The 23,069-nt window shown below is 42.5% G+C and overlaps 2 protein-coding genes across 5 annotated transcripts in view; one reads left to right on the forward strand and one right to left on the reverse strand.

Moving 5' to 3' along the window:
• Nucleotides 1-3,722: 3,722 nt before the first annotated feature.
• Nucleotides 3,723-9,761, forward strand: LOC109901007 (sestrin-1-like). 2 transcript variants are annotated; one of them, XM_020496970.2, is made up of 9 exons: nucleotides 3,723-3,970; nucleotides 4,846-4,911; nucleotides 5,063-5,263; nucleotides 5,371-5,553; nucleotides 5,865-6,104; nucleotides 6,261-6,512; nucleotides 6,699-6,889; nucleotides 7,087-7,231; nucleotides 7,367-9,761. In XM_020496970.2, exons 1-9 carry the CDS (start codon nucleotides 3,869-3,871, stop codon nucleotides 7,451-7,453), a joined length of 1,467 nt encoding a protein of 488 aa, XP_020352559.1. In that variant the 5' UTR covers nucleotides 3,723-3,868; the 3' UTR covers nucleotides 7,454-9,761. The 2 variants fall into 2 exon arrangements, with proteins under 2 accessions (XP_020352559.1, XP_020352560.1); XM_020496971.2 differs by having other exon boundaries at nucleotides 3,743-3,970; nucleotides 5,174-5,263.
• The window catches only part of armc2 (armadillo repeat containing 2), a 28,541-nt gene continuing 15,114 nt past the window's right edge, over nucleotides 9,643-23,069 (reverse strand). For 2 of the 3 annotated variants that reach the window (XM_020496967.2, XM_020496968.2), the window contains 5 exons: nucleotides 22,104-22,226; nucleotides 19,096-19,209; nucleotides 18,730-18,862; nucleotides 11,170-11,339; nucleotides 9,643-11,007 (listed from right to left, as the gene is read on the reverse strand). In XM_020496967.2, the coding sequence (XP_020352556.1) occupies nucleotides 10,880-11,007; nucleotides 11,170-11,339; nucleotides 18,730-18,862; nucleotides 19,096-19,209; nucleotides 22,104-22,226 (668 nt within the window). In that variant the 3' untranslated portion in view covers nucleotides 9,643-10,879. Of the gene's footprint in view, nucleotides 11,008-11,169; nucleotides 11,340-18,729; nucleotides 18,863-19,095; nucleotides 19,210-22,103; nucleotides 22,227-23,069 lie in introns of those variants that run through there. The other variant, XM_020496969.2, reaches the window with a different exon arrangement.

Raw genomic sequence — 23,069 nt, forward strand, 5'->3', positions numbered from 1 at the left:
TTCCATTAAGTTTAAACAGAGAGCCTCAATTCTAAACAACATGCAAAGACTGAGAGAAACAAAATCACATAAGGAATATGCATGCTGCATACAGTAAGGGGAAGAGATATAGGTTGTTTTTGTGAAACTGCTCTGGGTCAAGCTGCGGCATATGGTTTCGTGTTCACAGTGAGAATAGAAATCTACTTGTTACTCACCCACGCACACACACCAACACACATGAATTTACATACACACTTGCACTCAAAACAGCTCTTAAAAACTTGATGGCACAATTTGTTTGTAAAGTGAAAAGTTAGTCAAACTCTATTATATAGACCAGATATGCTTGTGCACACAACTTCATGCTTGAGCAAAACCTTTAATTCTCTTTTTCCCCCCAGAGAAACAAGAGAGGGAGAGGGAGAAAAAAAGATTGGACCCTGTAACTGTTGTTCTAGCCTGTGATTGGTGGTAGCCTGTTGCTAGGCTTATGTCATTGTGAGGGTGGGAGGTTTTTGCTTCCTCTCTCTGCAAAGCGATAGGTCAGGTTTGAACTGGTTTAGGAGGACTTCTACCGCTTGTTCAATATCCCCAAAGTTTTGTGGTTTTCTTTGGCTCCGTTCTCTTCTCTTCTAATTGCATGTGGAAAACACTGCAGCCACTTCTGGGGCACATACTTTATGTGCACAGCATTAACTTTGGCTTCCTCTCTCTTTGACTTTTATCCTCCTTTTTACTGGTAACAGCAGCTGAAATGTTTGCGCAGTAAAACAATAAGTACATTTCCTTAGCTTTAAATTTAAAAAAATAAAAATAAGTCTGGCCCACTCAAAAACTTTACTTTTATCCTGTCCATAAAAATACTAATCACAAACCAGTTGCATTGATGTGATAGAGATCTGTTAGTAAACTATTTACTAACATACTCCTCTCAAACCCAAATATCTCATTTGTATAAATAGTCTGTTGATATCCGGTCCATACCTACCATTGTTTCAGTATTGTCTGTAGAATGTATTCCCAGTCAGTTGTAACAATAGGATATCATTGTGTGTGGGTGGTTTGTGCATCATCAGTTAGACTGGTCATTCAGACTCAATAAAGAGAGGACCACTGAGAACCAGGGTTCTCTGGAGACCCAAGTAATTTAACAAGGCCTCTATTCCTAATACCGGACTAATGGCATGGCTCATATACCATGTCAATCCGGTTAGTTCAGAAGTCCAAAAGTCCTTCGAAAATAATGGCTAAATGAACGTGGTCAGTTCCAAACTGAGTCTGATCTGACGAAATTAAAGAAGAGTTAACTCCAACTCTACTGTCCAATCCCTCTATCCCTTCCTCTGATGCTCACCATCTGCACTGTGGGATCTGTCTTGAGAAGGATCCCTGCAGGATCTCCACTAGCCTCCCACTGCAGTGTAATTAATCATCATGATGTTATCATAACCCACTCTTACCCCTGCCCCACCCGCACTGGGCTTGGCTGGCATGTGTACAGCAAAGCCCCAAGAGTGTCTGATGGGTGGTGGTGATGTGTATGCCTGTGACAATAGTGTTTGGCCCTGTCCTCTGTCCGGGGTGCTGATCTAACCTAGCGCTTTTATGTGAAAAGATGGTGTCGGAAACCGAACGCTGACCAAAGTCTGCTCTGCAACTTTGCTGAGCTATGGGGCTCACATACACACAGTGCTCACTGTGCTGCTCCGACTATTGCGGCTGGGAAATGGCAGAGTGCTGACTCCAGACCCAGGGCATGTTCACCATGACTCCCACCCCTCTTTGGGGATAAAAGGGAGGGGGAGAGAGGGAGGGGGGCACTATCACACAATGAACCTGCTGAATGGTGTGCTATCTATCAGCCAGGGGACTGACTTGCAGCCAGCCAATGCCAAATCAACCAGGAAGCCAGGCCCTTAAACAGAGTATTGAATTGGAGCTTGGATCGGCTCGGTCTAGTGATAACCGATAACAATCTGGGCTCCCTTACACCACCACCTCCTTGTTACCTAATAAAACTTGTTTGTCAGGTTTTATTTGGTTCTTCCAGCAACACAGGTGGCTGGTGACATCATCCAGGCTGTATCTATATTGACAGGCTCTATGATAGATGCCTGTCGTATCTAGACTTCCTGTTAGGTTTGTTTGAGGTGCTATACCGCAAGTCTGATTGGTTTAGGCCTGGGCTGCTTTATCTGAGCTCTGATAGTCTAAAGGCCTCCGCATGCTTCCCACCCGAAACAATTCAGAAAAGTTTGTGCATATATTATGACTAGGTTTTTTGAAGTTTTTATTTGTTTTGGGCTTCGGCAAGGGTTTTTTCAACTGTTCATGCACACAAATGTTTTTCTTTTTGCAAGCTCAATTTTGGTAGCCGAAGTCTATGCACCTTCATCGGTCATTGGTCAAAAGTAGTGAACTCGTTTTCATGCACATTTTTTCACTTGAAATATACTCCACCAAACATCTTAGTTAGATGTAAAATTACGCAACTAAGATCTTGTTATCTTAGATTACACTTCCTCACAATAGCCTGATGCATAAAACTCTTTGTGTTCCGGCTGAAGTCATTCATTGCCAATGGAGCAGTCCACAACGCTACGTTGGGGGTGCCTCACTAAGCTGCGGTGCATTCTGTGTACTGTATGCATTGCTTACCGTGTGTCGGTACAAATGGAGTTACAGACACACAGACTCCAACTAGCTAGCTTTTAGCTAGTTGAAAAGCAAAGTACATGTGCGTTAAGTACGGAACATGTGGGCTAGACATCCAGCAAAACCAAACGCATATGCATCTGGTGGACACCAGGTATTAGAGCAGGTCCGCTGGAGCCATGGCCCAGTGAGACAGAGGCACCGGCCCGCATAGATGGAAACAAAAAAGTCTGAGCCTTTTGGGTAAAACACTGGGTTAAGTCTTCAGTTGAAATGCACCATAAGCAGGGATTCATTTCAGGTTGTTTGTACACCTGCTGTGTCCTGTCCTGTCTTGCAGGACCAGATATCCTACTGTGCCATAATAATATACGCCACCGCAGAGCGTCGGTAGGCCACCTTGTTCACAGTGGTGATGCTGGCCAAGGAGACATGACCAGATTGGACTCACAGAGAAAAGAACTTGCTGCTGCTTGCTGAATAATCTTGTATCGGTAGTTGTTTTCAATGCACATGACTGAGATGAGGACATAGATAGCTGGTGCATGCAAACATTAGTGTAGTGGGTCATTGTGGTGGGAAAGGGTGAAAAATAAAAACGTGCAAAAACGTGATCATTTAGCTATTTGATTTAGAATCAAATTTAGAATTTGGCCCTATTTCTAGGAGATGTAAGAAAGCTCAGGAATCCCTTATATTTGTTGGCACAAAACTACCTCCATACTTCCATTCGTTTGTATGGGTTACCTTCAAGTGTGGTGGATTGAGATGCAGACCATGCAATCTCTAGTATAAATTTACGGATTTTCATTTGTTTATTATGTTACTGCACACATTGTGCGCTGCAGAGTGATGGTGTCATTCAATATTCATTGCCATGATCACTGGCAGAAGCAAGGAACAAAATGAGATACTTGATTGATTATGTTTTCCTGGGGGCTGGCTCGCTCTGCGTTCACGTTTAGACCCTCTCTCCGCACCGTCCACTCCTATTTCTCCGTCCTCTTATACCTCATTGGATGAATGGAGGTTGTTTTCGCCTTTCGATTGGCTGAGGCGCACTTCACTCAACTAGGGCTCAGTTTATTTACAGTGTGTGCTGAGGTTGAACGGTATTCTGCTGTAGGGCTGCAACAACTGACAATTGAGCACTTTACCCTCATGATACAAAGCGAGAACGGAAACCTCAATTTAAATATACCTGAAACACAGGATCGCAGGAAGACACATTATGAGGAACGCAACTGCAGCAACAGAAACCATGGAAAATAATTCATTTACAGTAACAGACTTATATAAAATATGCGCTCATTGTGAACGGCTAAGCAAAAAGGTAAGAGAAAAGTAAAATAAATGTCAAATGTTTTTGACAGTGAATGCATGTTTTTAAAACTCCGTGCACCGTCGTTGTGGAATTTTAGAGTGTTCATTTGTGACAAGTTCATGTCCCTTTGGACACTTTGTTTTGTGGCTGCGAGCGAAGGAACTGCAGTGCAGTCTTTTCTTTTGTGTCCGACCTTGTTTACGCGTTTGAAGAGTTAGCGTTGCTTGTCAATGCTTTACATTTCTTCTCTTGCTTTGTCATCATATTGTCAACTCTTCTATTTCGTATATGCACTTAGCAAAAATGTTTGCTTGGTGTCTTTGAATGCAAGCCCGTGTTGTCGCTATCGAGCAATCTTTGGCCCCGAGTTCTTCTAAGACTAGGTCATTCATTCTACCACTTCATTGCTCTGCGCAGAGGGACAGGAGCTATCTATGGAGCCCCCAGGGAACATGTGATCAGCGTCTTAAGTTGGCTGTTTTTAATGAGATGTCAATCGTGTCTTGAATGTGTTCCTTTTAATAACATTTGACTATGCAAACCTTTCCGAATAATTTTGTCAAATAACGTATCAATTAGGGTATTAAATGTGTTTCAACCTCAAGTGGTTAAATAGCAGCCGCACGCATGATCCATTGTATCTATCAAGTGTTTGATTTGTGTGTTTTGACACTTGTCGCATTTCTAGAGACTACTGTTATGGCAGCTTGCTACAGCGAAATTGTGAACAAAATGAGTTGGATTTATCTTTTGCACAGGCTGTGCATGCAATTCTCCAACCTGACTCGCAGCCAAAATGGTACTAAAAACAGCATTTAGGGTTTTTGCATGATGTTGCATTTGGTTCTTGCAGAACAATGTGTTTCTGTACTCTTAACTTGCAGGACTTAGGAGTTCGGATCCCAAGACCACTGGGAAATGGACCAAGTAGATTTATCCCTGAAAAAGAGGTAAGGAGAACAACTTAATTTACCACACAGGATTTTCTATACTTGTGAAAATTATTACACCTTTTAACTTACCAATACAATAATGGCAGTGCCATATTATATCAATATGTGATTGAGAGTAAAAACGTATTCACTGGCTCTGTGGCACCAGATACTTCAAGTCAGTAAAGTAGATCCGAGGGCGCAATCGATATTTGAGGACTCATTTGCTGCACTGGGTCGTCTTGACAACATCTCCTTGGTGATGGGCTTCCACCCACAGTACCTGGAGAGTTTCCTGAGAACACAGCACTACCTGCTGCAGATGGATGGGCCCTTATCCCTGCACTACCGCCACTACATAGGCATCATGGTGAGGCCCCTTAAGCCCTACTCTAAACTCTGCAGTGGCTTTACCATGGTAGTGTAGAGACACTTGGACAGTCTCGTAACTCTCTCCTTCCCCCGCTTCCCTCCCAGGCTGCGGCCAGACACCAGTGCTCCTACCTGGTCAACCTCCACGTCAACGACTTCCTCCAGGTGGGAGGGGACCCCAAGTGGCTGAATGGCCTGGACGGAGCCCCACAGAAGCTGCAGGCTCTTGGGGAGCTCAACAAGATCCTGGCCCACCGGCCCTGGCTTCTTACCAAGGCACACATTGAGGTAGGCAGCTGTGGCTGGACCTGTGACACCACACACACACACACACACACACACACACACACACGTAGACTGGACAAAGGGACAGGTTAGGGTTATGTAACAGTCTCAGATCATGGGTGGCGGCACACCAGAGTTATGCGGCTGTTACTTGGCAGGGTTAGTTATATGAAAGCGGGAGGAATGGGCAGAGATGAAATGGAAGGTATGGGAAGATAACAAATGGAAGGGTAGAAATTGAGAGACAGGAAAATAAGATTCCATTCAAAGGAAACTACTGATTGGCTGACACTTCAACTCTCTATTCTCCCCAGCACCTGCTGAAGGCTGAAGAACACAGCTGGTCCCTGGCTGAGCTGATCCATGCTGTGGTGCTCCTCACACACTACCACTCCCTGGCATCCTTTACCTTTGGCTGTGGCATCACCCCTGAGATCCACAGTGATGGTGGGCACACCTTCAGACCTCTCTCCCTCAGCCAGTACTGTGTCTGTGACATTGCCAACGGCAATGGGCACGGCAACGACCTGGAGGAAAGGAGAAGCAGCCATCAGGTGTGAGGATGGTGTATTTGTGTGTGAGAGAAAGTGAAGCTGAGGGTTTGTTAGTTACTGGCTTTGACAAAGATGTGGTTGTGAGTTGAGTGGCTGTTGTGGTCACCCTATGTATGACCCATGCCCTGACCAGAATGTGTTTGTGTGCCTGTCTAGGTGTCTGGTGAGGTGGAGGTGCTGATGGAGAGAATGAAGCAGCTGCAGGAGTGTCGTGATGAAGAGGAAGCCAGTCAGGAGGAGATGGCCACACGCTTCGAGAGGGAGAAGACTGAGAGCATGCTGGTGGCCACGGCAGAGGACGAGGAGTGTGTGCAGTCAAGAGACGTGTCCAGGCACTTTGAAGACCCCAGCTACGGCTACAAGGACTTTTCCAGGAGAGGAGAACATGTACCCACCTTCAGAGTGCAGGTATATAATGCTCACACATACAACTTCACTTATGGAGAAACAGGGAGGGATGGAGAGAAAGTGAAGTGTTTTTTTCAATAGCTTCAAGTGCAACATTTTCTAAATGTAATCTATCTGCTTGACCAATTGATATCCAGACATTGTGATTAGCATCTTGCCTTCCTCTTTTCTCCTGTCTTCTGGTAGGACTACAGTTGGGAGGACCACGGCTACTCCCTGGTGAACCGTCTGTACCCTGATGTTGGTCAGCTGCTGGATGAGAAGTTCCAGATGGCCTACAACCTGACCTACAACACCATGGCCATGCACAAAGACGTGGACACCACCATGTTGCGCAGGGCTATCTGGAACTACATCCACTGCATGTTCGGCATCAGGTACGCCACTCACTGGCACAATACAAATACAAATAAATGTATTCCAAGAGGACATATGCTAGAGTCAATGAAAACATTACTATTAGCACGTTTTAATACATTGACAAAGTGCGTTCATTTTGGACAGTAATATACTTTAGTAAAGAAATAACTGTATTCATCAGTAGCTGTAACAGATCTCCCTCTGTGTGTCTCAGGTATGATGACTATGACTACGGGGAGATTAACCAGCTGTTGGACCGCAGCTTTAAGGTCTACATTAAGACCATGGTGTGCAGCCCGGAGAAAACCACCAAACGAATGTATGAGAGCTTCTGGAGGCAGTTCCAGCACTCTGAGAAGGTGAAGGAATAACTTATTTTACTTATTTGTCCGTGGGTTTGTTTCTATTGGTAGCATTTAAAGTTTCTAGGTTTCTCATAGCGCTTGATCTGAGTGACTGGACCAGTGTTGTAATGCTTCCTTTCCCTTTCCCAGGTCCACGTAAATCTGCTTCTTATGGAAGCGCGCATGCAGGCAGAACTGCTCTACGCTCTGAGAGCGATCACTTGCTACATGACTTGAAGTGCTTTTGGCGTTTATCGTTGTATTTTACTGTCGTGGTTGCTCTCGTTGGACACCTTTTAAAATACATTAAAAAACCAATGGGGGGGGGGGGGACAGAAAGGAGCTCCGCTCATCCTTGTGATGGGATGGAACAAAATAGAGAATGGTGGGGGAGAGCAAAAGAAATAACTGCAAAAAATAATAATCTGAACCCATTTGTGGAAAGATGAGCTTTGTTGGTCCTCTTTGCCTGCATTGCCAACTCACCATGAGGGGGCAGCCTAGAGCAGACTCCCTCTGGCAGGAGTGTGTGGCCAACCTTCCAGTATTCCAATACATATCAGTGGAGGATGTCACTGAAATCTCCTTAGTGTGAAAAACTACAGCAATTCTCCAGAAAGAAGAGCAGTGCACCAGTCTACACTCAATGTAATCATAGTTCTTTTTTTGTGGGAGGTTGTAGTAAGAGAAGTTATCATGGTGGTTGATGTTATTGCTGTAACTGGAGGTTATGAAATCATAATTTGGGCTGGGTGGTAGTGTGCCTGATTTGTAATATCAGTGTTCAGAGGTGCTGCCTGATACTGCTACTCATGTAAGCAAGGGGTCATATTGACCCCCACACCCTAACCATCCTAAACTGTTTGTGTAAGCTAACCCAAGGAGTGTGTGTGTGAGAACAGAAAGGTGTTGGAAAAGCAAAAAAAAAAAAAACACTGAGCCCTATTCAGTTTGACTGCAAGTATGAGAGGCTCTCTGTGACAAGTATTGTGTGTGTTTTATAAAAAAATGTTGGGATTTCAAGCGTAAAAAATAAAAAAAAGGGCAAGGCACTCTTTGTGTGGTGACTGTTAAATCGATCTGTTTTGTTTCAGGTAGAAGCTTTGTCCTGTAAGAAAAAAAGACAAGCTAAAAATAATATTCTTTAAAAACCAGGTCTTCTAGGGGATTGACTTCCGGTTGTATTAAACATTACGTCACCTGTCTGTCTTCCACATTCACCCTTTGACCCTGGCCTGGTCATCCTATCACCTTCAAAGCTTTGGATTGTTTTACCAGTACATACCTTTTCTGTTTTCTCTATCACATTAAGAAGTGCTCTTTGGCAAGCAGAATGACTCTTTATTTCTCTGGGTCGCTTGGCTTCCATTTGTAGGGAGCCCGGTTGGTCCTAACTGGACCGACTGGTCGACGCAGTCGGTCATAGCTGAGCTTGTTTCCTCTGTGGAAGCCTAACCAGTGCAAAAGCAGCTCTTTTTTTTAAAGACGATGGCAGACCCATCCACTGTTTTTATTTCTGTTGACTGAAAACAAGTAAAGTACTGCATTCTTCTGAGGGTTGGTTGAGACAGTTGATTGTTTGATAAGATGATTATGGAATGGTACATTATTTGGAGGTTGTGGTAGGAAGTCGAGGTTTCATACTTGACTGTCAGACACTTTTTATTAAAGAAATTAAATATAAACTTATTTTCTAGTTTTCTCCCTAAAACTGTTTTTGCTGCATCAAAATGTTCACTCACAGGTACATTTGGACTCATTCATGCAACAAACCCACCAAATTGTAGTCACAGCAAATTGCACATCTTCTCCCCCTTTCTCTTTTGTTTCTGCCTTTATGAGTTTGCCAAATGGGATGTTTGTTATAAGCTGTTGCACACTGTTACGAAAGATCTGAAAGCCTTTTTTTCCTTCAGCTTGCAGATAATGCATCTGCTCTCCCATCAATTAGTTTCCAATGATATAGGAAAACATTTGGCTATTAGATACATTTTGCACACTTTAATGCAATAGTGGCTCCCACACAATAGCGTAAGACTTAGGTGTATATGAGTCCAAATCCTAGCAGTGTTTCAGTTTCCTGTGTTGTGTCGGTCCTCCCATTCACACTACACTGAACTGTGGTTTGCTTGTGTTAATGTTACGACCCAAACAGAACCACAAATGGTCCTTCCTTGTCCATGTGTGGTCGAGACAGAGTTTGACGTTACTCCCACAACTGCTGTGCTAAAACATTTTAACTTGTCTGTAATATGCAATGAGATGAGGGGACATTCTTTGTTCTGCTCATTTCTGTCCTCACTGGAAAAACTCCCTGGCATGACTGGCTATAGACTGAAATCTTTGGGATTTTTTTCCATTAAGGACAGAGGGTGTATAGTAGGACAAGGAAGTGGGGAACTGAGGTTTGTTTTTACAGAAGTGCCTTTTTTTTTTATTATTTTTTTTTTTTTCCTTAATGTGATTTGAAAACGCTGTCACTTTGCAGCAGCACTGCCTGGTCCATATTTGTGTAACAATAAAAGCTTTGAGCATGTTTACAATACTTTTCTGTTTTGTTTGTGTACAGCGGTTCACAGATTTAGGGCTCTATTCGATCAGATCCACTTTAACTGACATCCTCATATGATTTTATTCAACTTAGAGCTGTTCATTTCAAAGTGCGGTAATGCAACATAAAAAAAAAATGGGAGACACGAGAGCATACAGGTTGTTTTGGCAGTGTCTGAGGTGAAACTGCGTTAGAGCTGTCAAATCCACAAGCGTCTCCTGGAATTATACCTGAAGTGGACTTTGCCATTAGCTACACGGAGTCGACTTAAGAGAAATCCCATGCAGCCTTGTAAATATAAAGTTCAAAAACTGGAATGTGGGATATAAATCCTAATTTAATTGAATCAATTTATGCGTCATTAGTTCTATATAGCCTATACTTTCTTGTTCTGAGCTTCTAACGGGTGTGGCTTCGCAACATTGATCAGGAGCAGCTGCTCACAGATTTGACAACTCTAACGCAGTTGCACCTCCGACACCGCAAAAACATCAGCTATGTGGGTGTCTGATATCGCCAGTTAACGCTTGATCTGATTAAATCTAGGCCTAACAATGTCTTAACCAGCCATAAGGAGAAACATTTACTTTTTATCACCAGAGACAAATTACAATTCTACTCGTATGTTAACAAAAGTAGCTTATGACAAAATCACAACCATTTACAGTATACATAAGACAACCTAAAAATGATAATTTCTGTTATTTAAAGTGTAAACAGTTTGTCATACATGTCAGGTAGACATTCAGTAGGCCATAGGTATGGGCCTGGAGTTTTTCATGATTATGTGACTTAACCAGGAAAAAATCTAGACCTATAGCCTATAACTAAATACTTATTCATAGAATTAGTGAGAGGGGTAGTAGCTGAAGAGTGGTAGTAGCATAGAGTGACTAGAGAGGTGTCAGTATAGCAAGGCACAACAAGGAGAAAGGAGAGGACATTGCAAAGAGGTCACACTAGGGAGTGAGACATGGTGCATCTCAAATGGCACCTTATTCGCTATATAGTGCACTACTTTAGACCAGAGTCTATGGACCCTGGTCAAAATCAGTGCACTATATAGGTAACATGGCGCCATTCGTGACAACCAGAGTAAGAAGATAGTCATGTTAGTCAGTCTGAGTCTGGATCCTGTCCCTCAGCCTCTTAGCCACAGGCAGGAACTCTAATTCCCAGCATAATCGGTGGAAGTCCCTCATGTCGTCACCAGAGGTCCACTGCAGCGCGTCCTCCTCGTCTGAGAGATAGAAAGAGCTTAATCAAAATGCTTCAACATAAAAAAATTAAAAAACTGAACAAAGCATCTGTTTACAGTAGTATACAGAAGCATAGAAACACTAAAGATGGTTATTCAAGACACTTTCGGTAAATCATTACAGTAGTAGTGTGGTATCCTTACTTAGGTATAGTGTTAGGACCTCTAGCAGTGCCTCTCTTTCCTGGTTGTTCATTGTGGATGGGGCGCCTGTCTCCGTCCCCCCCTCGTCAGTGAGGTTCCACAGAGTCTGACACACCAGGCCAGCCAGCTGCCAGTCCACTGGCCCAAAGTCCCTCAGACAGTCTGCCAGCCTGCACACAGGCGTGCACACACGCACATATACGTGACTGGGTGAGACTTAAGTCACATGATCCTTAAGTGCAGCTGGTCCTAAAGGTTGGCCCCTGCTACTGTAGTAAGGCTCTTCGGGTAAAGATGCCTGAGTCTTGAGCTTAGCACTCTACAACCGATATACAGTACCAGTCAAAAGTTTGGACACACCCACTCGTTTTTCTTTATTTTTACTATTCTCTACATTGTAGAATAATAGTGAAGACATCAAAACTATGAAATCATGTAGTAACCAAAAAAAAGTGTTAAACAAATCAAAATATATTTTATATTTGAGATTCTTCAAAGTAGACACCCTTTGCCTTGATGACAGCTTTGCACACTCTTGGCATTCTCAACCAGCTTCATGAGGTAGTCACTTGGAATGTATTTCAATTAACAGGTGTGTCTTAAAAGTTCATTTGTAGAATTTCTCTCCTTCTTGATGCATTTGAGCAAATTAGTTGTGTTGTGACAAGGTAGTATACAGAAGATAACCATATTTGGTAAAAGACCAAGTCCATATTATGGCAAGAACAGCTCAAATAAGCAAAGAGAAATGACAGTCCATTACTTTAAGACATGAAGGTCAGTCAATCAGGAACATTTCAAGAACTAAAGTTGAAGGTTTCCTCAAGCGCAGTCACAAAAACCATCAAGCGCTATGATGAAACTGACTCTCATGAGGACCGCCACAGGAAAGGAAAACCCAAAGTTACCTCTACTGCAGAGGATAAGTTCATTAGAGTTACCATCCTCAGAAATCGTCAATTAACTACATCTCAGATTGCAGTCCAAATAAATGCTTCACAGAGTTGAAGTAACAGACACATCTCAACATCAACTGTTCAGAGGAGACTGCGTGAATCAGGCCTTCATGGTCGAATTGCTGCAAAGAAACCACTACTAAAGGACACCAATAAGATAGAGTCTTGCTTGGGCCAAGAAACACAAGCAGTGGACTTTAGATCAGTGGAAATCTGTCCTTTGGTCTGAGTCCAAATTTGAGATTTTTGGTTCCAACCGAGTCTTTGTGAAATGCAGAGTAGGTGAACGGATGATCTCCCCATGTGTGGATCCCACCGTGAAGCAGGTGGTGTGATGGTGTGGGGATGCTTTGCTGGTGACACTGTCTTGTCATTTATTTAGAATTCAATGCACACTTAACCAGCATGGCTACCACAGCAATCTGCAGCGATGCGCCATCCCATCTAGTTTGCGTTTAGTGGGACTATCATTTGTTTTTCAACAGGACCCAAAACATACCTCCAGGCTGTATAAGGGCTATTTGACCAAGAAGGGGAGTGATGGAGTGCTGCATCAGATGACCTGGCCTCCACAATCACCTGACCACAACCCAATTGAGATGATTTGGGATGAGTTGGATCACATAGTGAAGGAAAAGCAGCCAACGAGTTCTCAGCATATGTGGGAACTCCTTCAAGACTGTTGGAAAAACATTCCAGGTGACTACCTCATGAAGTTGGTTGAGGGAATGCCAAGAATGTGAAAAGCTGTCATCAAGGCAAAGGTTGGCTACTTTGAAGAATCTCATGTATAAAATAGATTTTGATTTGTTTTAACACTTATTTGGATACTACATGATTATTTCATGGTTTTGCTGTCTTTCACTATTATTATACAATGTAGAAAATAGCAAAAATAAAGAAAAACCCTTGAATGAATAGGTGTGTCCACACTAGGGTTGCACATGTTGGGGAATATTCAGAGGTGGAAACTTTCCGTGGGAATTAACGGGAATATATGGTAATTAACAGAAATACAGTTGAAGTCGGAAGTTTACATGAATTAGTTTTAATGACTCCAAACTAAGTGTTTCAACCACTCCACAAATGTCTTGTTAACAAACTATAGTTTTGGCAAGTTGGTTAGGACATCTACTTTGTGCATGACACAAGTCATTTTCCCAACAATTGTTTACAGATTCCAGTGGGTCAGAAGTTTAGATACACTAAATTGACAGTGCCTTTAAACAGATTGGAAAATTCCAGAATATGATGTCATGGATTTAGAAGCTTCTGATAGATGATTTCAATTAGACTGAGGCAATTGGAGGTGTACCTGTGGATGTATTGCAAGGCCTACCTTCAAACTCAGTGCCTCTTTGCTTGACATCATGGGAAAATCAAAAGAAATCAGCAAAGACCTCAGGAAAAAAAATGTAGACCTCCACAAGTCTGGTTCATCCTTGGGAGCAATTTCCCGAACACCTGAAGGTACCACGTTCATCTGTACAAACAATAGCACACAAGTATAAACACCAAGGGGCCCACGCAGCCATCATACCGCTCAGGAAGGAGACCGTCTTTGGTGCGAAAAGTGTAATCAATCCCAGAACAACAGCAAAGGACCTTGTGAAGATGCTGGAGCAAACAGGTACAAAAGCATCTATACAGTATCCACAGTAAAACGAGTCCTATACCGACATAACCTGAAAGGCCGCTCAACAAGGAAGAAGCCACTGCTCCAAAACCGCCATAAGAAAGCCAGACTACGGTTTGCAACGCACATGGGGACAAAGATCGTACTTTTTGGAGAAATGTCCTCTGGTCTGGTGAAACAAAAATAGAACTGTTAGGCCATAATGACTTTCGTAGGCTTGCAAGCCAGAGAACACCATCCCTACCGTGAAGCACGGGGTGCCAGCATCATGTTGTGGGGGTGTTTTGCTGCAGGAGGGACTGGTGCACTTCACAAAATAGATGGCATCACGAAGAGGTAAAATTACATGGATATATTGAAGCAACAACTCAAGACATCAGTCAGGAAGTTAATCTGTCTGGTACAAGTGGGATGCTACCTCGACAACAGCCAGTGAAATTGCAGAGTGCCAAATTCAAAACAGAAATCCCATAATTAAAATTCCTCAAACATACAAGTATTATCCACCATTTTAAAGATAAACTTCTTGTTAATCCAACCACAGTGTCCGATTTCAAAAGGCTTTACTGCGAAAGCACACCATGCGATTATGTTAGGTCAGCACCTAAAAAAAAGCAGAAAGAGATAAAATGAATCACTAACCTTTGATGATTTTCATCAGATGGCACTCATAGGACTTCATGTTCCACAATACATGTATGTTTTGTTCGATAAAGTTCATATTTATATCCAAAAATCTGTTTACAATGGGGAGTTATGGTCAGAAATGCATTGGCTCAAACAAACATCCGGTGAAAGTGCAGAGAGCGACATCAAATTACAGAAATACTCATCATAAACATTGATAAATGATACAAGTGTTAAACATATGAATAAACATAAACTTCTCCTTAATGCAACCGCTGTGTACGATTTCAAAAAGACTTTACGGAGAAAGCACACTTTGCGATTATGTTAGGTCTGCACCTAGCCACAGAAACCCACACAGCCATTTTCCAGCCAAGGAGAGTGTCACAAAAGTCATAAATAGCATTACAATTAATCACTTACCTTTGATGATCTTCATCTGGTGGCACTCCCAGGTCTCCATGTTAGACAATAAATGTTTGTTATGTTCTATAATGTCCCTCTTTATGACCAAATACCTCCTTTTTGGTCGCGCATTTTGTCCAGTAATCCGAATGCTTAAGGCGCGTGCACTAAGTCCAGACAAAACGTTTTAAAAAAGTACAATGTTTAAAATCAATCCTACGGTTGTTTTTGTCATAAAGAATCAAATAATATTTTAACCGGACAAAAGCTTCGTCAATAGGAAAGGAGAAACAAGAAAGGCATGTTCCCGATCAGGCATATGGCTGATGAATGGAAATTTCCACTGGCCACTGATTGAAAGTGCTGTATCTCCCTCATTTTTCAGAGTAAACGCCTGAAACAATGCCTAAAGACTGGCCACATGTAGAGGAAGCCACAGAGCTTGTGAACTGGGTCCTAAGTCTTTGTATGGTGGATAGGCTTTCAATGGAAAAACAGCATTTCAAAATAATAGTACTTCCTGGTTGGATTTCCTGGCCATATCGGTTCTGTTATACTCAGACATTATTTTAACAGTTTTGGAAACTTTAGTGTGTTTTCTATCCAAATCGACTAATTACATGCATATCCTATCTTCTGGGCCTGAGTAGCAGGCAATTTGAGCATGCTTTTCATCCAAAATTCCGAATGCTGCCCCCTACCCTAGTGAAGTTAAAGCTTGGTCACAAATGGGTCTTCCAAATGGACAATGACCCCAAGCATACTTCCAAAGTTGTGGCAAAATGGCTTAAGGACAACAAAGGTCAGGTATTGGAGTGGCCATCACAAAGCCCTGACCTCAATCCCATAGAAAATGTCTGGGCAGAACTGAATAAAACGTGTGCGAGCAAGGAGGCCGACAAACCTGACTCAATTACACCAGCTCTGTCAGGAGGAATGGGCCAAAATTCACCCAACTTATTGTGGAAAGCTTGTGGAAGGCTACCCAAAACGTTTGACCCAAGTTAAACAATTTAAAGGCAATGCTACCAAATACTAATTGAGCGTATGTAAACTTCGTACCCACTGGGAAAGTGATGAAAGAAAAAAGCTGAAAGAAATAATTTTCTCTACTATTATTCTGACATTTCACATTCCTAAAATAAAGTGCTGATCTTAACTGATGTAAGAAAGGGAAGTTTTACTAGGATTAAAAGTCCGGAATTGTGAAAAACTGAGTTGAAATGTATTTGGCTAAGGTGTATGTACACTTCCGACTTCAACTGTATATGCAAATTAATATTAATACCATTTAAATGTACAGTGGCTTGCAAAAGTATTCACCCCTTTGGCATTTTTCCTATTTTGTTGCCTTACAACGTCGAATTAAAATGGATTTTTGGGGCGTTTGTATCATTTGATTTACACAACATGGTCGCAAATGGGTCTTCCAAATGGACAATGACCCCAAGCTTACTTCCAAAGTTGTGGCATCACAAAGCCCTGACATTTGATTTACGACTTTGAAGATGCAAAATATTTATTAATTGTGAAACAAAGAAGAAATAACACAAAAAAAAAACTGAAAACTTGAGAGTGCATAACTATTCATAACCCCCGCCCCAAAGTCAATACTCTGTAGAACCACCTTTTACAGCAATTACAGATGCAAGTCTCTTGGGGTGTGTCTCTATAAGCTTGGCACATCTAGCCACTGGGAGTTTTGCCCATTCTTCAAGGCAAAACTGCTCCAGCTCCTTCAAGTTGGATGGGTTCCACTGGTGTACAGCAATCTTTAAGTCATACCACTTATTTTTTTCTTTAAGCAATGGCTTTTTTCTGGCCACTCTTATGTAAAGCCCAGCTCTGTAGAGTGTATGGCTTAAAGTGGACCTATGGACAGATACTCCAATCTCCGCTGTGGAGATTTGCAGCTCCTTCAGGAGCTTTGGTCTCTTTGTTGCCTCTCTGATTAATGCCCCCCCCCCCTCCCCCCTTGCCTGGTCCGTGAGTTTTGGTGGGTGGCCCTCTCATGGCAGGTTTGTTGTGGTGCCATATTCTTTAAAAAATTTTATCATGGATTTAATGGTGCTCCATTGGATGTTCAAAGTTTCTGATATTTTTTTATATCCCAACCCTGATCTGTATTTCTCCACAACTTTGTCTCTGACCTGTTTGGAGAGCTCCTTGGTCTTCATGGTGCCACTTGCTTGCTGGTGCCCCTTGCTTAGCGGTGTTTCAGACTCTGGGGCCTTTCAGAACAGGACATGCGACAGATCTTGTGACACTTAGATTGCACACAGGGGGACTTTATTTAACTTCTGAAGGTAATTGGTTGCACCAGATCTTATTTAGGGGCTTCATAGCAAAGGGGGGAATACATATGCACGCACCACTTAATTTTTTTTTGTTGAATTTTTTAAAACAAGTTATTTTTTTGTTTCACTTCACCAATATGGACTATTTTGTGTATGTCCATTACATGAAATCTAAATCAAAATGTATTTAAATTACAGGTTGTAATGCAGCAAAATAGGGAATACACCAAGGGGATGAGTACTTTCGCAAGGCACCTTGGATGTTTTTTGCATTAGATATATTTACCATATCATATGGAGACAGAAACATAAACAGTTTACCTTATCATAAGTAGAGATAATCACAAATGATTAAATATTTCCAATAGAAATAACTATTTAGTTACAAATTGAACTTTAATTAAGTGAGTTGACTCATCACATGGGATGATTTCACTGAACAACAAAAGAAAGGGAATATTGAATGAGCCATCGCATCTCCCAAAAACATTTTCAACATACATCTGTAAAATGATTGTCTAGAAACTAAAGCTTTGGTTGTCTTCCTCTCAGGCTTCCATGTCTTCTCCCTGGACCTCCTCAATGTCCACCTCTTGAACAGACTGAGGCCTAATCTTCATTGTCACTTTCCAACCTTGTTTGGGATGGCTCGTTGTCATATAAAATATATTCACCCCACCCAGTATTGTAATCAAAACTTACCAGAAAGGATTTAGTCCTCAGACAGTGTAGTAGTGTGGGCTCAATAGCATCTCATTAGTGTGCAAGATCTTGAGAATCAGCTGTACATGTGATGGAAAGGTGCACTGAACATGTGATGGAAGAATGCACTGTGCATGCAGAGGGTCGTTGCAATTCCATTGAATTGTGTATAGTTTAACCAAAATATGCCACAAGACCTAGAATTGACTTACGTGTATCCCACAAAAAAAGGTTCACTGTCATAAGCTAACTTTTTTGATGAATTTTAGCAAAATTCCAGGGCTTAACTTCCCATGGAAAATTAACTTGAATGTTTCCGGCCCTTTGCAACCCTAGTCCACACTTTTGACTGGTACTATATTATTTATTTTTTCTCCCCAATTTTGTGATTATGATCTTATCTCGTCGCTGCAACTCCCCAACAGTGTTTCTGTCTCTCTCTCTCTCTCTAGCGAGAGAGCGAGAGGCGAAGGTCAACTGACGACCAAAGTCAGCCTGCAGGCGCCCAGCCCGCTGCAAGGAGTCGCTAGAGCGCAATGAGCCCCCCGGCCAAACCCTCCCCTAACCCAGACGACGCTGGGCCAATTGTACACAGCCCTATGGGACTCCCGATCACGGCCGGTAATGACCGAAACGAACCCCAGGCTGGAGTGAAGTCAAAACACCACGATGCAATGCCTGCGCCACTCGGGAGGCTCTACAACAGATATTCTATCAAATGTTTGCATGTATAATAATCTCAATAAGCTCAATTAACATAATTTTTAAAAAAGAGGTTAGTAGATCAAGTAAAGTAGCCTACGCTGTGAGTCTTAAAAGCACCAGGTCTTAATTAACATGTTTTAGCACCATAAAGGTGGTACTGGGGTTAAGACCTAGTAAAATGACCACATACAGTACTCTAATATCATTCCTAGTTCCTGTGTGTGCTCCTTACTTGGTGTGTGCTCCCTCCTGTGTGAGGGTAGTTCTGCTGGGGGGGTTCAGGGCCAGGTTAGTGAGGACCCCACAGGCTGAGAAACACACCTCTGGGCTCTTAGAGTCCAACAGAGTCACCATAAACTGGTGCACTGGGGGAGACAGGGAGAGAAGAGGTTAAGAGGGGTTGGGGTACAACACAGGTGAGGCTTTTGAGTCAGTGTTTATCTGGGAAAAAAAGTTTCTATTTCATGCGTGTGCGTGCTCTGCATGTGTATTCACAGAATACAATACCTAAAGCACAACCTTTATTTTGTCTAACAGGCGTCAATAGAGCATGACACATATCCCCATTTCACTCCACTGTGTGTACGCATATACACACCGTTGTTTTGTATGATGAAGTCACAAACCTCCCTGGACTGGGTCAGGTTGCCAAACACACGCGTGGCCTCCAGCATCCCATCAATACTGGAGCTGAGGAGCAGCTTCAACAACACTACAGAGAGAGAGAGGAATTGAGAAAGAGCGGGGGGGAGGAATGGAGAAAGAGCGGGGGGGAGGGAGAGAGCAAGGGAGTGAGACAGCAAATATAAAAGAGACACCACAGCCACACAAACACTTAGGCCTAGCATACACAAAAACAGCCTCACACACACACACACACACACACACACACACACACACACACACACACACACACACACACACACACACACACACACACACAATTTAATCAGCCACCAATTGTGCAAGTTCTCCCACTTAAAAAGATGAGAGAGGCCTGTAATTTTCATCATAGGTACACTTCAACTTTGCCGGATAAAATGAGAAGAAAAAAAATCCAGAAAATCACATTGTAGGATTTATTATGAATTTATTTGCAAATTATGGTGGAAAATAAGTATTTGGTCAATAACAAAAGTTTCTCAATACTTTGTCATTGCCAACAAAGGGTATATAACAGAGGTCAAATGTTTTTTGTAAGTCTTCACAAGATTTTCACACACTGTTGCTGGTATTTTGGCCCATTCCTCCATGCAGATCTCCTCTAGAGCAGTGATGTTTTGGGGCTGTTGCTGGGCAACATGGACTTTCAACTCCCTCCAAAGATTTTCTATGGGGTTGAGATCTGGAGACTGGCTAGGCCACTCCAGGACCTTGAAATGGTTCTTACGAAGCCACTAATTCATTGCCTGGGCGGTGTGTTTGGGATCATTGTCATACTGAAAGACCCAGCCACGTTTCATCTTCAATGCCCTTGCTGATGGAAGGAGGTTTTCACTCAAAATCTCACGATACATGGCCCCATTCATTCTTTCCTTTACACGGATCAGTCGTCCTGGTCCCTTTGCAGAAAAACAGCCCCAAAGCATGATGTTTCCACCCCCATGCTTCACAGTTTTTACCAAAAAGTTATATTTTGGTTTCATCTGACCATATGACATTCTCCCAATCTTCTTCTGGATCATCCAAATGCTCTCTAGCAAACTTCAGACGGGCCTGGACATGTACTGGCTTAAGCAGGGGGACACGTCTGGCACTGCAGGATTTGAGTCCCTGGCGGCGTAGTATGTTACTGATGGTAGGCTTTGTTACTTTGGTCCCAGCTCTCTGCAGGTCATTCACTAGGTCCCCCCGTGATTCAATGTGATTTTCTCATTTTGTCTGTCATAGTTGAAGTGTACCTATGATGAAAATTACAGGCCTCTCTCATCTTTTTAAGTGGAGAACTTGCACAATTGGTGGCTGACTAAATACTTTTTTGCCCCACTGTATATACAATTGAAGTCAGAAGTTTACATTCACTTAGGTCATTAAAATTCATTTGTTCAACCACTCAACACATTTCTTGTCAACAAACTATAATTTTGGCAAGTAGGTTAGGACATCTACTTTGTGCATGACACAAGTACTTTTTCCAACAACTGTTTACAGACAGATTATTTCACTGTATCCCAATTCCAACACTAAGTTGACTGTGCCTTTAAACAGCTTGGAAAATTTCAGAAAAGATGCCATGGCTTTAGAAGCTTCTGTTAGGCTAATTGACATCATTTGATTCAATTGGAGATGTACCTGTGGATGTATTTCAAGGTCTACCTTTAAAACTCAGTGCCTCTTTGCTTGACATCATGGGAAAATCAAAAGGAATAAGCTAAGTTCTCAGAAAATAAATGTAGACCTCCAGAAGTCTAGTTCATCCTTGGGAGCAATTTCCAAACGCCTGAAGGTACCATGTTCATCTGTACAAACAATAGTACACATGTATGAACACCAAGGGACCACGCAGCCATCATACCACTCAGGAAGGAGACTGTCTTTGGTGCGAAAAGTGCAATCAATCCCAGAACAACAGCAAAGGACCTTGTGAAGATGCTGGAGGAAACGTGTACAAAACATCTATATCCACAGTAAAACGAGTCCTATATCGACATAACCTGAAAGGCCGCTCAACAAGGAAGAAGCCACTGCTCCAAAACCGCCATAAAAAAAGCCAGACTACGGTTTGCAACTGCACATGGGGACAAAGATCGTACTTTTTGGAGAAATGTCCTCTGGTCTGGTGAAACAAAAATAGAACTGTTAGGCCATAATGACTTTCGTTATGTTTGGGGGAAAAAGGGGGAGGCTTGCAAGCCAAAGAATACCATCCCAACCATGAAGCACGGGGGGGCAGCATCATATTTGTGGGGGTGCTTTGCTGCAGAAAGGACTGGTGCACTTCACAAAATAGATGGCATCACGAGGAAGGGAAATTATGTGGATATATTGAAGCAACATCTCAAGACATCAGTCAGGAAGTTAAAGCTTGGTCGCTAATGGATCTTCCAAATGGACAACGACCCCAAGCATACTTCCAAAGTTGTGGCAAAACGGCTTAAGGACAACAAAGCTCAGGTATTGGAGTGGCCATCACAAAGCCCTGACCTCAATCCTATAGAACATTTGTGGGCAGAACTGGAAAAGCGTGTGCGAGCAAGGAGGCCTACAAACCTGACTCAGTTACACCAGCTCTGTCAGGAGGAATGGGCCAAAATTCAACTTATTGTGGGAAGCTTGTGGAAGGCTGCCCGAAACGTTTGACCCAAGTTAAACATTTTAAAGGCAATGCTACCAAAAACGAAATGAGTATATATAAACTTCTGACCCACTGGGAATGTGATGAAAGAAATAAAAGCTGAAATAAATAATTATCTCTACTACTATTCTGACATTTCACAGTCCTAAAACAAAGTGGTGATCCTAACTGACCTAAGAAAGGGAATTTTTACTAGAATTAAATGTCAGGAATTGTGAAAAACCGAGTTTAAATATATTTGCCTAAGGTGTATGTAAACTTCCAACTTCAACTGTACACGCACGCAAGCACGCACAAACACACTCTCTTACACTTGGCGACAGTGAGTCCTCTGTCTCTGACCACTGAGCTGTCTTCCTGGTAAAAGGACAGGTTGTTGATGGTGGCAGCCACGTTCACCAGAAGCTCCTCACTTTCCTGCAAGGACCTGAGCTCTGACACACACACACACACACACACACTTTACAGCAGGGAGAATTAAAACATTGGATGCATTTACTGTAGAAAAAATATCTCTGTTGAGGCTCTCTGCAGCACAGCAAGAACAGAATATATAGGTCAAATGAAGGCAGTTATAGTAAAAAGTGTGAAAATAGTAACTATGGAATATGAAAAATTAACTTAGCTACATGTTACCTGCAGGAAATGTACCCAATAAATGTGGGTATCATTTCCAACAAACTTTTTAAAAAGATGCAAGCGGTTAAAAACAGAATGTGCTCTGGATTTTGAAGCAGATGTTGCTTATTCGGTCATACTGTATATCACAGATATTGCGGTCGTACTGAGTGTCAACCGGTGCCTGCATCATAGTGTGTGTTTCGTTTCTGGGTCTGACTGGAAAGGCCCTTTAGTGTGGTGGAGAATTTCTCTAAATGTAAAGCAGCATGCATCATACACTGTGATCAAAACAGGATATTATTGAAATGCCTGATTTATGTCCACAGCCAGTGCGGATCAGAAAGGGAGAACTACATCTCTTCGGTCTGTCTGGCTCTCACAATCTACTTTCTGTTTTGCTATTTTTCCCATTCTTTCTTTACTTTGTTTCACACTCACCCTCTCTTTCTTCAAATGTCCATACCCTTGTCTTTACCACCATCTGCATATGGCCCTCTATTTCTCTCTGTCATTCTCTCTCCATCTCCCCATACCCAGTCACGTACAGTACAGTGTGTGGGAGGGAGGCGGAAGATAAGAGCTCACAGTTGAGAAACTAAGAATTTCACACCCACCTGAACATGGCCTATACCAGTCAGTCAGTCCTGAAACCATTC

The sequence above is a fragment of the Oncorhynchus kisutch genome, linkage group LG12 (assembly GCF_002021735.2).
Source record: "Oncorhynchus kisutch isolate 150728-3 linkage group LG12, Okis_V2, whole genome shotgun sequence".
NCBI classification, from domain to species: Eukaryota; Metazoa; Chordata; class Actinopteri; order Salmoniformes; family Salmonidae; genus Oncorhynchus; species Oncorhynchus kisutch.